The sequence below is a fragment of the Protopterus annectens genome, chromosome 8.part0 (assembly GCF_019279795.1).
Source record: "Protopterus annectens isolate FY-2018-M chromosome 8.part0, PAN1.0, whole genome shotgun sequence".
Lineage (NCBI taxonomy): Eukaryota > Metazoa > Chordata > Ceratodontiformes > Protopteridae > Protopterus > Protopterus annectens.
In genome coordinates this window covers 500,961,106-500,976,882 of record NC_056741.1, presented here as the reverse complement: position 1 = coordinate 500,976,882, position 15,777 = coordinate 500,961,106, and the positions used below count along the sequence as shown (strand labels likewise).

The 15,777-nt window shown below is 36.5% G+C and overlaps 1 protein-coding gene across 1 annotated transcript in view; it reads right to left on the bottom strand.

Annotated features, from left to right (window-relative positions):
• The window catches only part of LOC122808275 (melatonin receptor type 1C-like), a 28,738-nt gene extending 22,660 nt beyond the window's left edge, over window positions 1-6,078 (bottom strand). The window contains exon 1 of the mRNA XM_044079239.1: window positions 5,877-6,078. Within this exon, the coding sequence (XP_043935174.1) occupies window positions 5,877-6,078 (202 nt within the window). The remainder of the gene's footprint in view (window positions 1-5,876) is intronic.
• Window positions 6,079-15,777: the final 9,699 nt, after the last annotated feature.

The following is a 15,777-nucleotide window of genomic DNA, read 5'->3' as shown; positions in this document are numbered from 1 at the left end:
GCTCCTCTCAGGAACTGGCATCAGTTAATGAATCCAATAATATGGTCATGACCACACTTACTTTGGTTGTGTCACAATCAGCTGATGCAAGTGCTGCCTCACGTTTGACTGGGGGAGAAATGGAGAGTGGGAATGATAATAGAAAAACTAATGATGCTAAAAAAATGCACCAGTCGACATTAAACCTTTTTTAAAAGTGTTTTCAACTAGACCAGCCGGAGAGAGTGATAGAGCGATCTACATCGAGAGGGAGACCAATTATAAGACAAACAGCATATCCAACCAAACGCAAGAACAACAGTCTGGCCAAGCAAGGGAAAATAATCCGACGATAATATGAGGTACTTTAAATTTGTCAAGTTTTAACCTGGAAGCTTCTCATTATGCATCGCTCCAGAAAGGCCTTAGCTTTATCCCGATGTCAAGTGATGACTTAGTTGCTGCACTGACTGATCTCAAACAGTTCATTAGGAATGTAAATTTAAAAGTTATGTTTAAGGACAATATTTTTACTCAATCAGTTTGTAGAAGGCGTAGCACATTTGTATCCGTTAATATTTCTGTTCTTATAGCATATAATGATTTATGTGAAATGGAACTGAGATGTATATATTCAAATATAACTAAAAAATTCTATAATTTAACTTATGAAGAATTTTTAGCTCTTAAAGAACTACAGGCGGATAATAACATAGTCATCAAGCAGGAAGACAAAGGGGGTGTGGTGGCAATTATGGATAGGACTAAGTATTTATCATCTGTAGCTGCCTTGCTTCAGGATGTTCATGCATTTAAAGCTATTACACCTGTTGATGTTAAGAAATGCATTAGTTCTGTCAATATGATGATATATGACTTACAACTTAGTGGTGATATTGATTTAGATCTATTTCATTTTTTTACTGTCCCTTGTCCTACTGTACCACAATTATATGGTATACCAAAGATCCATAAGTCATTGTGTGAACCTCCAATGCGACCTATCGTTTCTGGCAATGGTTGGCTCACTGAGCCTATTTCTGTTTACTTGCAGAAACAGTTGCAACCTTTTTTAGTACAATGTAACACTGTTCTGAAAGATACTACAGATTTTATTCTTAAGTTGAAACATTGGTTTAATGGTTTAAATGTTACTACTTTGAACAGAGGGGATTTGTTATTTGTGACTTTAGATATTTCATCTTTATTTGCTGTTATACCAAATGAATATGGAGTTAATTCTATTCATGATTTTTTGACCATCCAGTCCTCATTACCAGCGAGGAATATAGAAAATATTTGTTCTTTACTGGATATGGTCTTAACCAACAATATTTTTCTGTTTAACAAACAATTTTACTTGTAGCTTACTGGTGTGGAAATGGGCACACCAGTAGCTAACACTTATGCAAATTTAGTTTTATTTCAATGGGAAAGGACATACATTTATGATAGTATTAATCATTTGAACAAGAATGTATGCTTCTATCAACATTTCGTGGACAATTGTTTTTTAATTTGGAAAGGGTCCCCTGCTGAATTGATTGAATGTATACATTGTTTGAATAATACTACTGATTTCTTAAAATTTAAAATGGATTATTCAGATAGTTCTATAACTTTCTTAGATCTTAAGGTTGAATTAAAGGAAGGCTTGCTCAATACTGCTGTACACAGAAAAGAGGTTCATGCAGGTATATACATAATACCAGTATGCATGCTTCTCATGTTTTTAAAGGTATTGTGATGGCACAATTTAGTAGAATTAGCCGATTGAATACTGATGATATATGTTTTTTTTCCCAGTTAGATGAAACATTGGATGAATTTTTAAGTAGTGGCTATGATTCTGAATTACTATTAGCCATTAAAGCCAGTACTATAGTGGATAGACAAACAAAATTGAAACCGATTTTTCTGTTATCAGATGAATCTTTACATGATCTTAATAAGTGTGTATTGAAGGAAGATAAAATTAGATATGTGACAACTTATAATACTATGACATATTTAGTTAAATATATTATTCAAAAATATAGAGTTGTCTTGATGGCATCCGCGGACATCAGGGCTGTTTTAGGCAATAGAGCATATTTTTCATATAGGAACATGAAAACATTAGAGAGCAGACTATGTTATAAAGACTTTAAAGAAAAATGTAGTCAACAAAGTTCTTTTAAACGTGGTACTCTTGGCTCTATGAATTGTACCTGTTGCATTGACATTATAGATTCTAATACTAGTAACACATTTACCCATCCTATAACACATAAAAATGCATACATTTAATATAGTAGCTACCTGTATTAGTAATAATGTTGTTTATTTAGCAACTTGCACTGTATGTCCTTCATTTCATGTGGGAAAAACAACTAAGAAGTTTAAAAAAAAAACAAATTATTGAGCATAAATCTGAGATAAGAAGGGCAGACGAAAAAAATTCCTTATATAAACATATAAGTACTCATAGTATTGAACATAAATTTAAATTTAGGGTTATTGATATGGTATATACATCAATTGGGGGGGTGATATCAATAACCTTTTAGAAATAAAAGTGTATGAATGGATACTAAGGTTATCAGCTGACTATTCACCTGGTTTGAATTCTGCTGTTACATTAAAACCAGTTTTGGTTAAGTTACAACGTACTAGGTTATGCTGCTAGATGTTAAACATGAGTAGATAGGTTTATGAATTTATTTATATAATTGTATTTCATATGTGTATAAAGTGTATTTATATTTTATTGTTAGTAATTTTAATGCTTTGTAGTTGTCACGTGATTTTTTTGGGCTGCATGTCATGTGATCAATATTGACTCTTATTTAAATGGATAGTTTTATTGAACCTTGTATTAGTATTGAAGAAGGGTGTGTAACCTGAAAGCTTTGCTGTTTTATAAAGGTGTTTTTCTCAACGTTTGTGTTTTCTTATTTGCTAAATGCCAGCCCAGGGACCATTCCTGTAACAATCTCCTCAGTTGCTTTATAATGATGTAATCTTCTGAATAGTTCCATTATAAAAGAAGCTTTTGGGACTAAAGAACAATGGACCTGATAGAAAACTGCATTTTTACACAAATTAACTCCATATCAGCTGTATTTATACATGAGGTAAGACTGCGGAGGTGTAAGTTGCCATGCTGTCATACAGAAATGAATTATTACACTGAGTTCTTATCAAAAAGGAAGCAACATGTGGCATCATGGCTGTGAACTGTACCATATATGGTTATTTGTTTTTATTTTCCAAATTAGCATAATATTTTTCTTCTCAAGAACTAGCACTTAAAGCTGTATGCTAATATATGTCTGAACTAAGATTTGATCTAATTACTTAATACTGATCAGAGTAAGAAACAAGGCTGAGAATAGCTACAAAAAAATTGGCAAATTCAATAAAGACTCTTTCATCAATTCAACGAAAGCTTTTAATTGGTCTGTCCTGAAAGCTCACCAACTCAGTGAGGCAGTCAATACTTTTGATACCTTATACCTAACAGAGAGAAAGCATAGAAAGAATGTCTCAAGCATAAGACTTCCAGTAACCTGCAACTCTTTTGAGAATTACCCAATCTGAGTCAAAAACAAGTTAACTTAGATAAAAAAAAACAAACAAACAAAAAAAAACAATATTATGACCATCAACAACTTCAGCACAAAAGTGACTCTAAAACTGTTGGACCTCAGCACATAACCTGTTATATGTGGGTTCATATAAGGAGCCCAGCCTCATAATAGCTTTCCACCAGAAATTGCTATCTTATTCAATACCCACCTTATGCAAAGCATTACCTCCCTAACTAAAAACTCTTCACCCTCATCTAGTGCTTCCCACCCCCACAATAACATGCAATCCCACTATTTATGTGATCAAGAGGTTAGACTGAAACCAACATTCTCCATACACCACACACACACACACACACACACACACACACACACACACACACACACACACACACACACACACACACACACACACACACACACACACACACACACACACACACACACACACACACACACACACACACACACACACACACACACACACACACACAAACACACACACACGCACACACTACCACTTGCTTTAATCCACCCACCCATCTTCAACAAATGAATGTTATTCATCCTCTCTATCAGTTGCTAGTGACTTCCATATAGGATTGGTTTCTATATCAATGACCAAAAAAAACCCAAAAAAATGCTACTAAAAGTCAAACCCTGCTCCGCTGCAGCTGACAACCTCCTACCTGAATATCTAAAGACAGCTGCTGATACCATAGCATACACAGTCTTTGTCTTTATCAGCAGGTCAGTAGCTGAATCTTATGTATCCTCATTATGGTAAAAATCATACTTTATCCCTCTCCATAAAGGTGGAATCTCTGCTGAAATCTACAACTTTTGGCCTATTATGATATTAACTCAATCAAAAGTTCCTGAAAGATGTATTCGTAAACAACTACCCCCACTATCTGCTACACAATGTCTCTTAACATCTACCCAACATGGCTTCCCCCCAGCACCCAGAGCAACTACTGCCCTGTTATCATTAACTGACATAAGCAAATACAGGGTGTCAGGCACACTTGCTTCCTCTCTATTTCTTTACCTGTCTAAAGCCTTCAATACAGTTCCTCACCCTAAACTTATGTACAAAATGTTTCAACTTGGACTATCCACTTTTTTATTATAGTGTTTCAATAGCTATTTAACTGACAGTATCCAGTCTGTAAAAGAACAGACAGGATACTGTCAGTTAAATAGCTATTGAAACACTGACAGTATCCAGTCTGTTCTTTTACAGACTGGATACTGTCAGTTAAATAGCTATTGAAACACTGACAGTATCCAGTCTGTAAAAGAACAGACTGACAGTATCCAGTCTGTAAAAGAACAGAGTACTCCATCTTCCTACATGCACATTTCCACTGGTGTACACCAAAGCTCTATTCTTGGTAACTTTCTCTTTAATATGTTTATCAATGACCTCCATATCTCTGCAGTTCCAGCATCTCTTAAACAATATGCTTATCATTTCACATTTCTATCTGCATTTAATAATCTACCTCAGTTCCTCCATATTTCACAAAAAGCTTTTTCCTCAGTCGAGAAATGGCTCATAATGCCCAACTACTACTCAGCCATGAAAAAGTAAAGTCACTGCTATTTTTCTCCAAGCACACATACCTGACAAAGTGAATTTCAAAATATTTTCACTAAACAAAACCAAATTTGAAGTAGTCTCCCATACAAACCTTAAATTTGACCTAGGTGTTGAAAATAACATAAAAAGACTCAACAAGAATTTAACAATGTTCTTCAGGTATAAAATGTTTGTTAGCGACACCACCAAATCCATTCTTGCCACTACTTACCTTTTCCCATCTTGACCAACATTCAGGCTACAGACAAACATAAGCTAGAGGCTTGGTATAATAAGGTTACAAAATTTGCCACCAGTACTACAACTAGTTTTTGTGTTTTGAATATGAGGCATCACATTGAAATAATTATGATTAATGCATGTTGTTTATTTATAAGGATATATGGCATAACTGTTGCCACTCACTAAAAAAAAATATTTTTTCTGTGAGAATTAGTAGTCTTGCTCTGGTTAACTAGTCAACTCCTTGCTTAGAGATGCAAAATGTTTTGTAGAAAGTTATAAGACTCATACCTTCCTTCATTGTATACACTTCCGTCAGCAGTCCATGGCCTTACAAAGTGCACTACACTGCCACCAATCTTCATGTCAGACAACTTCTTCATTACAGAAGTACAACTGAATAAAGTGGCATAATATTCATCTGAAAGTTGGCTGAAGTTAAGGGTAGACATGATCTATACATTTTAAACTATCACATCTTGGAGAACTGTACTTACCAGCATTCCTGAGTTTTTTGTTTTGTAACACAGAGAGCACCACTAGTATGTTCCCAAAGATGTCTGTGATGGTTGTGAAGATCATCACAGTGGTCAGTAATATTGTTACACCTTCTGAGATCTCATAAAATGGAAAAGCAGTGTGATTTTGAACAAGTGATCTGCTGTCATTAATGCTAGTGTTAATAATTAGTATATTCATGGAAATATTTAATGAAGTGGCAATGAATATAAGTCAGCAAGAGCTTTTTTGTTGGAATCAGTCAAAGAAGTAGTATGGCTCAAACTGCATTAGAGGTATTCACTGATTCATATTTCATTATAATTAACTGCATGTCAGTTATATTAGTTATAAATGTCAACGTCTGAATTATGCATTAAATAAGCATAGAAGTCGTCACTCTAGAAATGTTTTGGACACCTAGAGGTATTTTTTTTATTGAAGGACTGGTTGAGAAATGTCTTGTCTCTTCACACTTTCCTCAGAGAGCTGGCAAACAAGCAGCTTGCTAGAAAATGTTCACAGCCCACCTTGTCATCTGATGTGCTCTGACTTTTCTGCTTGTTTTAAATAATCACTGATGCTCCTCCTTTTGTGCTGTAATTATTCTGAAATACATATGTTCAAATCACAGACAGAAAAAAACTAACTGGTTGCAATTACCTCAATTATATCATGGTTCAGTGTTTTCCAGCATTCAATATTTACAACGTTAATTGCTGCTTTAATTTCTAAACTTTTTCTTTGTACAATATACATGCTAGGAAGAAAATCTCTTTAAAATCAAAGTCAAAGTAAACTTTATTGTCATTCAGAAATCACACAAGTGCAAAAACTGTACAAAATTCTGAGTCTCTGGACTCGATGTGCAGACAACATATAGACCATTTTCACAGACATTTACACATATAACACCAAGCTTTTACATCACAGACATGCAGGTAGACAGACTAATATTGCACATAATTAGAAATACATTTTAACACTTTTCAAAGTGAACATTGTATGAGACGATAGTATTGCACAGATACTTGGTTAAGACATTGCATTGATCCTTGCACAGAAAGAGACATTTGAGTATTGCACTGTGAACATTAGAGTATTGCAGTATGGACCTTAGAGTGTTGCACTATGGTTAATTTATGAATTCACAACATGTATTGCACTGAAAGAAGAGATATTTTACTGCATTGCTACTGCCCTAGATGAGCTATAAGTTACAGTCATGGCAAATACTGCTGAGACTGATAACTGGGTTAATGCACGATTTGAGACAGTTTCTACTGAACTAGGTGGCCATCATGCAGTGTAGTGGTTACTAGAGTTTAGCACCCTGATGACATTAGCGAAGAAACTGTTCCTGAATCTTTTAGTTCTACAACGTATGCTTCAGAAGTGCTTTCCAGATGATAGATGCAAGAACAGTCTGCAAGGAGGGTGAGTGCAGACTTTAATTATTACTCTGACCCTTCTGAGACAGCTGGATAAGTACAAGTCATGGATAGGTGGTAAGTGGTCTTAATGATCCTCTCGGCAGTCTTCACCACTCTCTGGAGGGATTTGCGTTCAGAGGTAGAGCAGCTTCCATACCATACCATACTACGAGGTTGTTCATCAGGATGCTTTCTATATAATCTCTGTAGAAGGTAGTGAGAACTGTCAATGGGAGATTCACTCTTCTCAGCCTTCTTAAGATGTGCAATTCCTAGTGCACTCTCTTGACTATGGCATTATTATTTGTGTTCCAAGACAAGTCCTCATCAATGTTCACTCCCAAAAACTTTGTGCATTTCATTCTTTCCACTGTTTCCCCATTGATGGTGAGGGGAGAATGTTCCTTGGGTGTTTTCCTGCAGTCCACAATTATCTCTTTTGCCTTGTTCGCATTTAGTGCTAAGTTGTTATTTCCACAACAGATAATCAGTTGTTCCACCTCATTTCTATATGCTGTTTCTTCATTATTACTGATGAGGCCCACCACCTTTGTGTCATCAGCAAACTTGATGATGTGATTTCTATTGTACCTGGCTGTACAATCACGTGTTAACAGGGTGAACAGCAAGGGACTTAGTACATATCCTTGTGGGACTCCAGTATTAAGAGTGATGCTATCTGAGGAGTTATTCCCTGCACACATTTTCTGAGGTCTGTCTGTGAGAAAGTCAAAAATCCAGTTACAAAGAGGAGTATTGATGCCTACTTGGAGTAACCTCATTACCAGATGAAGAAGGATGACTGTGTTAAAAACAGAGCTGAAGTCAATGAATACAACCCTCGCCTAAGTGTTTTTATTCTCAAGATGTTCCAGTTCTAGATGACGTGCTAGAGAGATGACATCTGCCATAGAGTGGTTTGCTCGGTAAGCAAACTGCAGAGGGTCAAGATCAGCAAGCAGCCCAGATGTTGTGGCATCCTTGACCAGCCTTTCAAAGCACTTCATCACTGTAGAGGTAAGGGCTACAGGGCAGTAGTCATTTAGGCAATATGGTGGAGACTTCTTTGTTGATGGAATGATTGTTGTATCCTGAAAGGATTTCAGAACTATTTGCTGACTCAGAGGGTTATTGAAGATATCCATGAGAACATTTGTCAGTTGGACTGCGCAGATGCTGAGCACACACCCTAAGAAGTTGTCAGGCCTAGCTGCTTTTCTCGGGTTAACTCTGCAGGTCTACATCACATTATTGAAATTCCAAAATGTCGAACACCATAAGCTCGACCTTGGAATCTCGAAATGTGATATACTCGAAAGATCAGAACAGTGAATTTTTTCCAAGGGAAAAATTTCACTGTTCCGAGAATACACACACACAGCACAAGCACACCAAAATACATAATCCACACATACACACTTCACAGAACACTACACTAAACCATACATACACTACTAGCTATCCACTTACCTTAACTCAACCCAAACCCTAAGGTCCCTAACTAACACACACTCACCTTACCCGCTCCCTAACCCTAAGTTCCCTAACTAATGCATACTCACATTACCTGCTCCCAAACCCTAAGGTCCCTAACTAACACACACTCACCATACCCACTCCCTAATCCTAAGGTCCCTAATTATCGCACACTCACCTTACCCGGTCCCTAACCCTAAGGTCGCTAACTATCACACATTCACCTTACTTCGGTCTGTTCGCACACTTACCTTAACCTGGTCTGTCACCTTCACACCGCAGTCGAGAAAATAGTGAAGCCGCAGAAATGGCCCACCGAATACTTTCCCTAGGAAAATATTCGGTGTTCTGCAGCTTAGCTATTTCAAGCGTTCCCTGAATAGGGGTTGATATTATAACATTCGAAGTTTTAAGACTTTGATGTTATAATATAGACCCACTCTGCACAGTGCCATCTGGACATCAGCTGGGTTGAGAGTGAGCATCTTCTCGTTATGGCCGATGGGCATTTTCTTTGCTGTTGTTCAGTTTCCTTCCTCAAATCTGCTGCAGTAGACATTCAGCATATTTAGGAATCCTTTGTTTTCCTCACATTGTGAAGATAGTGGTCTGTAGTCAGTTATGGGCTGAATACCCTGACATAGGTCCCTGGGGTCTTTTTGGTCAGAGATGTAGCTCTGGATCTTTCTGCCATAGGATAATGAATAATTTAAAAACTGCCAGGCATATTTTCTAACTGTATCAAATCTCTTTTTTCTAAATGAAATATAAAGAACAGTATCAATTGATTACAAATAATTTAGTCTTTAGAAGATGAAATTGAAGTGCCACTAATTGCCCTGATAAAAAGATTGATAAAACAATGCCAGATTTCTTTTGCTTCCTTTACAGTAATTGCAACATACATTAGATAAGTAAAATACTACAGCAAACCAATTACAAAACAGGGAAACTTCACTGCAGTACGCTGGGTCAATGGTACGCTGAAGAGATCCCTAGCGTGAATCTAGGCAACAAAGTTTGATTAATGACTCATACACTGGAAGAACCAGCTTAAGAGGAAGAGAAATGAGAGTGAGGCCAGTTGTGGCTCATTCTATTGAACCAGAATGCTTTGGGTTTGTCATATTGCAGGAACATTCTCGGGGGAAGGACAAGAAGTGCACTTCACAGGTTCATAGGTTCATAGTAGACTAATGACCAGTAAGGTCTTTGCAAGCCTAACCAAAGGCCTCTGGTTCACCATGTTCACATAACACCAACATCCTACAAGAAGGCCTAACACAATTAAACAAACCAGTTTTGTTACTGAGTTCTGCGGACACCTATGTGGTGAGGTATGTTAGTAAAGAGTTAGCTAATGGTTATGTATGGGGTATATTATTTGGAGATTAATTTACTTGTTGTCAACATCTGTCCATCAGAGACATGGAGGTCAGAAAGGGAGTGAATTTGCAAATTCCCATCCAATGATCAAGGTTTTTATTTAATTGGGTTAGGGATGAACTCTGCTTTATGTAGATGGGAAGCTTATTCCATGATGTGATCCTTTGAGACACATATTGGTTCCACCAACAGGTTCTATTTATGTTGCAGATAAAGTTTAGGCCCTTGGATCTAGTGTTTCTAGTGTTGTTTGTCTTGTGGATGTGCAAGAAATACAACAGAGCTAGATCTGATGCCTTATATGGTAGACATAGATTGTCTTTCTTTATCCTGTAGGAGACTGAGTACAGAGATAGGGCCTTAAGGCAATCTGTGTAGGACAGGGTATTCATACCCTGAATTCTCCTGGTGATGAATATTTGTGGGTGTTCCAGCTGTTGCATGTGCCTGGTTAGGTACATGCCAAAGGGAGCCTTGTACTCAATGTTTGGTCTGATAAGGGCTGAGTAGAGTAGTACTAGAACTTCCTAGGACCTGGATGGCATACTCTTGCTTATGAGTTGGATGACACAGAATGATTTTCTTGCTATCTTGGATTATTGTTGGTTGAATGCCTGATTACTGTCTACATATGTTCCCAGATTCCTAACTATCAGATCAGTTCTTAGGGATGTTTTATCAATGAAGAAATTAGCTTGGGTGGATACTTTCCCAAACGGCGCTCTAATGCATTTCTTTGCATTGAGTTTTAATCCATGACTTTTGCACAAGTCATTTGTTTGTGTCAGACCCTTTTGTAAGACATTTGTGTTGTGGGGGGAATCTATGATAGCTCCCAATTTACAGTCATCTCTGAACTTGGTGAGACAGAGGCCTTTGATATAAGCCTTGATTTCCAAGAAGTTGATGCCAAACAGGAGCAGGCCCAACAGAGAGCCCTGAGGTACTCCACTGGTGACTGGTCTCTTCGTAGAGGCAGTCTCACAGATCCTGACTCTGTGGGCCCTATATGTGAGACAGCTTGCAATCCAGTGAGTTATGTAAAATGTATGCGTAGTTCTGAGAGTTTAAAGACACACAACCAATTCAATTATTAAAAGACTAGAAGAAAAAACTAGCAAAGTTAGAGTTTGCACTGTGTGATTCCTTAAAACCTCTTATGACCTTGTCAGTAAAGTGTATGTGGACTGTTTGACTAACCTTTGGAAACACAGGGTTGGTGTGCTTAGCCTATTTCCATAACCATTAAGGTGTCTGCAAACAAATCCCATCTAAAAAATAAATATAAGAATAAACAGGACACACAACCAATCCAGTTAGTAAAAAAAATACAAGAAAAACCTAGCCAAGCTAGAGTTTTCACTGTGTGATTCCTTAAAACCTCTTGTAAAAGTGGATAATGGGATATGCTGGGTTTGATATGCTTTGGTGTGTTTATTTTGAAATGGAGGCTAAGTGACTGAGTTCCCAGAGTAATATTCTGGTGATGTGATTGTTCGGTAAAGTAATTTTTTGGTGGTGTCATCTCATGATTTTCAAGGTCGATTAACTGAAAATTTGATGATATCAGGTAGACCCATATAATATATATTAGTATATATATATATATATATATATATATATATATATATATATATATATATATATATATATATATTTTGATGATATCAGGTAGACCCATATAATATATATTAATATATATATATATATATATATATATATATATATATATATATATATATATATATATATATATGTCTCCTTCAAAGGATCAACATTTCAGAAAACTGAATCACTAGTCCATGAAGACCAGGTGATTGAAGTTTTGAAATATCAAACCTTGTGAATGGGGATCACCATACAGCGTGAAACAGGAACTTTACCACTCTCTTCACTGTAGTGCAGTCTCAAAGTTGGTATATTTAAGTAGCAGTAGGTGTCGAGGGTGCAGGGGGGCTTGCCCCCCGCAAAAACATTAAATAAGACGTTTTCACATTTTAGATTTCTTTTTTTTGTAAGGTTTGATATTTCAGAACTTCGATCCTCTGGTCTTCGATGATCATATGTATATGTGTATATATGTGTATATATATATATATATATATATATATATATATATATATATATATATATATACACACACACATATATATATATATATATATATATATATATATATATATATATACACACTTACATATATAGTTATAGATCATTTGTTTTAAAAAGAAAAACAGTGCTTCATTTGATCAAAAATTCATTTGATGTAAACCACAGTTGAGTAAATCAAAAACTATGTTAACCTGTAGAAAATGACTATTGTCTTCATTTTGGAGCATAAGAGTTATAATGCAAATTAATGTTACTCATTATTAGTTCCTTCCTAATGCCCGCATTTTAGTTGTACCTCTAAGTCTAAAAGTTAGTGTATATGTTCCAGTAGTGATTCAATGCCTCAGGAGTATTATTTTTCTCTGCAGTTGTAAGACTGTGGAGTTAGTATGGCTGGGGGTGCAGGGGTCTTGCCCTTCTTCAATAAAACATTTGAAGTTGTACTTAGTGAATAAAACATTTTTAATGAACTGTGTTTCAATGAAATGTAGTCTTGACCAAATCAGTTTCAGATATAATGAACCACAGTTTTTGGTTGATGAAGTGAAATTATAAATATATATATATATATATATATATATATATATATATATATATATATATATATATATATATATCTCTCAAAATACTTAAATCTCGAATTTTAGTATCTCGAGACAAAAATAGCAAAAGACCACATAACCGAATACAGAAATGTTGAATTGTGGTTCGATTGTCATGGTAAGCTGTGTTAATGGATAGCTGGAGATTCAGGTAAGTGCTTTCATTTTAAAGTTTTGGGTATGGATTTTAGGGTATGTTATTGTGTTGGGAAGTTGTAGGTGTAGGTTACATTATGTAGGTAAGGGTGTAAATGTGTAACAACATATTGGACCTGGTCATCACCAACAGGGTTGACCGGTGTTCCACACCGGAAGTCAACCCCTCGCTGGTTAGATCTCACCATAAACTAATCACTCTGGATATCCACATTATGCCCCCACCCATGGTCAAAGAAACCACCATGAAAAACATTTCAAAAGCAAACTTCACATTAAGACAAGGTGGAAAGTTTAAAATTCCCTATGCTAAAGGATAACGCTGCCCAAGCTGCAAAATCCTTTACTAATGCACTCTACGGGCACCTGCAAGAATGCATGGATCATGCTATCCCAAACAAATCCAAGACTCACTCCTCCAAGAAAAGGAAACCAGTCTGGTGGACCCCTGCCATAGACAAGCTATACAATAGAAGGAGGAAACTAGTACAGAAAAGAGTAAAATCCCAAGAGGGGAAGACATCCCTGATCAGTATCAGCAAGAAATTACGATCCTTCATAAAATCGTCCAAGGTTAGCTTCAAAAGAAAAATTGCCAAGGACTCCAAAGATAACTACAAGGCATTCTTTAACTATGTCAAGAATCTAAGTGGCAATTCCCAGAGCTGCTCGGAGTTAGTGCAGAATGGCACAAAATACACTGAACCGACCGATATCGCCAACATTCTGGCAGACAGATTCAGTGCAAACTTCACCCCCCTCTCACCCCCAAAAGGGCCCATAACCATAACAGAAGAACGTAGTGCCCCTGAAATCACAGACATTCAGGTTAAAACAGCCCTCTCCAAAGCCAAAAACACAGAATTAAGGGGACTGGATGGTGTCCCAGGCTGCGTCCTATATGAGTTCAAAGATGAACTAACCCCTCGCCTAAACGCACTGTTCAAACTCAGCCTCTCAACAGGCTACATGCTCATAGAGTGCACACAGCAACGGTTATTCTGCTCCACAAAGGTGGAGCTACAACAGACCCCAGGAACTATCACCCTATAAGCCTGACTAGCTTGGTCTGCAAGGCTATGGAGCGCATCTTCATGGATCTCATTAACAGAGACATTGGGAACCTCCAAACGCTGGACCAAAACAAACATGATAGTCAGTACTCAGAGTCCAGGTTTGCATGCAGGGGTGTATGGTTCCAGTATTTCAATCTGCAATCTACTCTTACTTGGGAAAGCACTGTTAACAGTAGTAATGTAATGATACAATACATGCAAGTGTGACTGCATATAACTTGGGATACTACCCATGTATGAAACACATACAAAAGGAAAAGATTGTTGTACTAGCCATATATACTCAGGTGTCCCAGACAGTATGCTCACACCCCTTGCTATTGTAATGACAGTACATAGAAGCATGTTATGTACATGGAATTAACTACACTTATTAAAGATGTCATTACCCTGCTATTTTATCAGACTGGAATGTGATAACTCGTTACCAAGGCTAAGCTATGCTTAACAGGTGTAACCATTGCTTAAATGTAAATGCTAAGCTGATTTGCGCACTGGTAAGCAAAGCCTACACGCTGTAAGCGCCTGTTCATTTAACCATATGTTAGCAGCACTTATCATCGGGCAAACACATGAAAACATGCTTAAAGCTGCTCAAAACTGCCTTAACCACTCTGTATCCAACAGCCCTTGTTCTGCCTAGCAACAAAATAAACAGCCCTTGCATGTCTTAAACCCAGGACACTGTACACTGCAGTCATAGCAGTTACCACTATGCCATCACAGCTGTGAAGATGGTTGTTGTTTTTTCCAGTATATCTGTCAGTACACATACTGAATAGTATTAAACAACTGCTTTGACTTCTACAAATGTGTAGTACTTGTTAGTGATATTAGTGTTGAATCAAGTATGCTGTTAAATCTAAATATACACATATCAGATAAATATGGTGTGATACATCTGGGAAGGTTTATACAACAGTCATGTCTACACATAACAAGAATATGTATAAATATATATATATATATATATATATATATATATATATATATATATATATATATGTGTGTGTATTTACATGGGTCTACTTTACATGGTCGACTTTTCACAAAGTCGACCTTCATATGGCCAAGACCATATGATCGACTTTTGGAAAGCCGACCATGTAATACAAACACAAAAAACACAATGGACATTTACCTTTAAACTGTTAGCAGGTGGGAAAGCCCCCCCCAAACCCCCCCGTAACTTAAATATACCAACTCTGAGATTCCACTACAGTGCGGAAGAGGGAAATTTTCCCATTCCGCACTGTATGGAGATAGCGGTTCCCCATGTTCGGCTTTTCAAAAGTTGATCATATGGTTTCGGCCATATGAAAGTTGACTTTGTGAAAAGTCGACCATGTGAAGGGGACCCATATAAATATATATAAATATATAAATATATATATATATATATATATATATATATATATATATATATATATATATATATATATATATATGTGTGTGTGTGTGTGTATATGTATATATATATATATATATATATATATATATATATATATATATATATATATACATAACATATGCCAATAATATTGTACTGGAGTCATACCTCAGCACTAATAGTCACAACCTCTTAGTGCAAGGGGATGTCATGTAAGTATTGCAGGTATAAATGTGGAATGTTGCTACAGTAACAGGGATTGTGTTAAC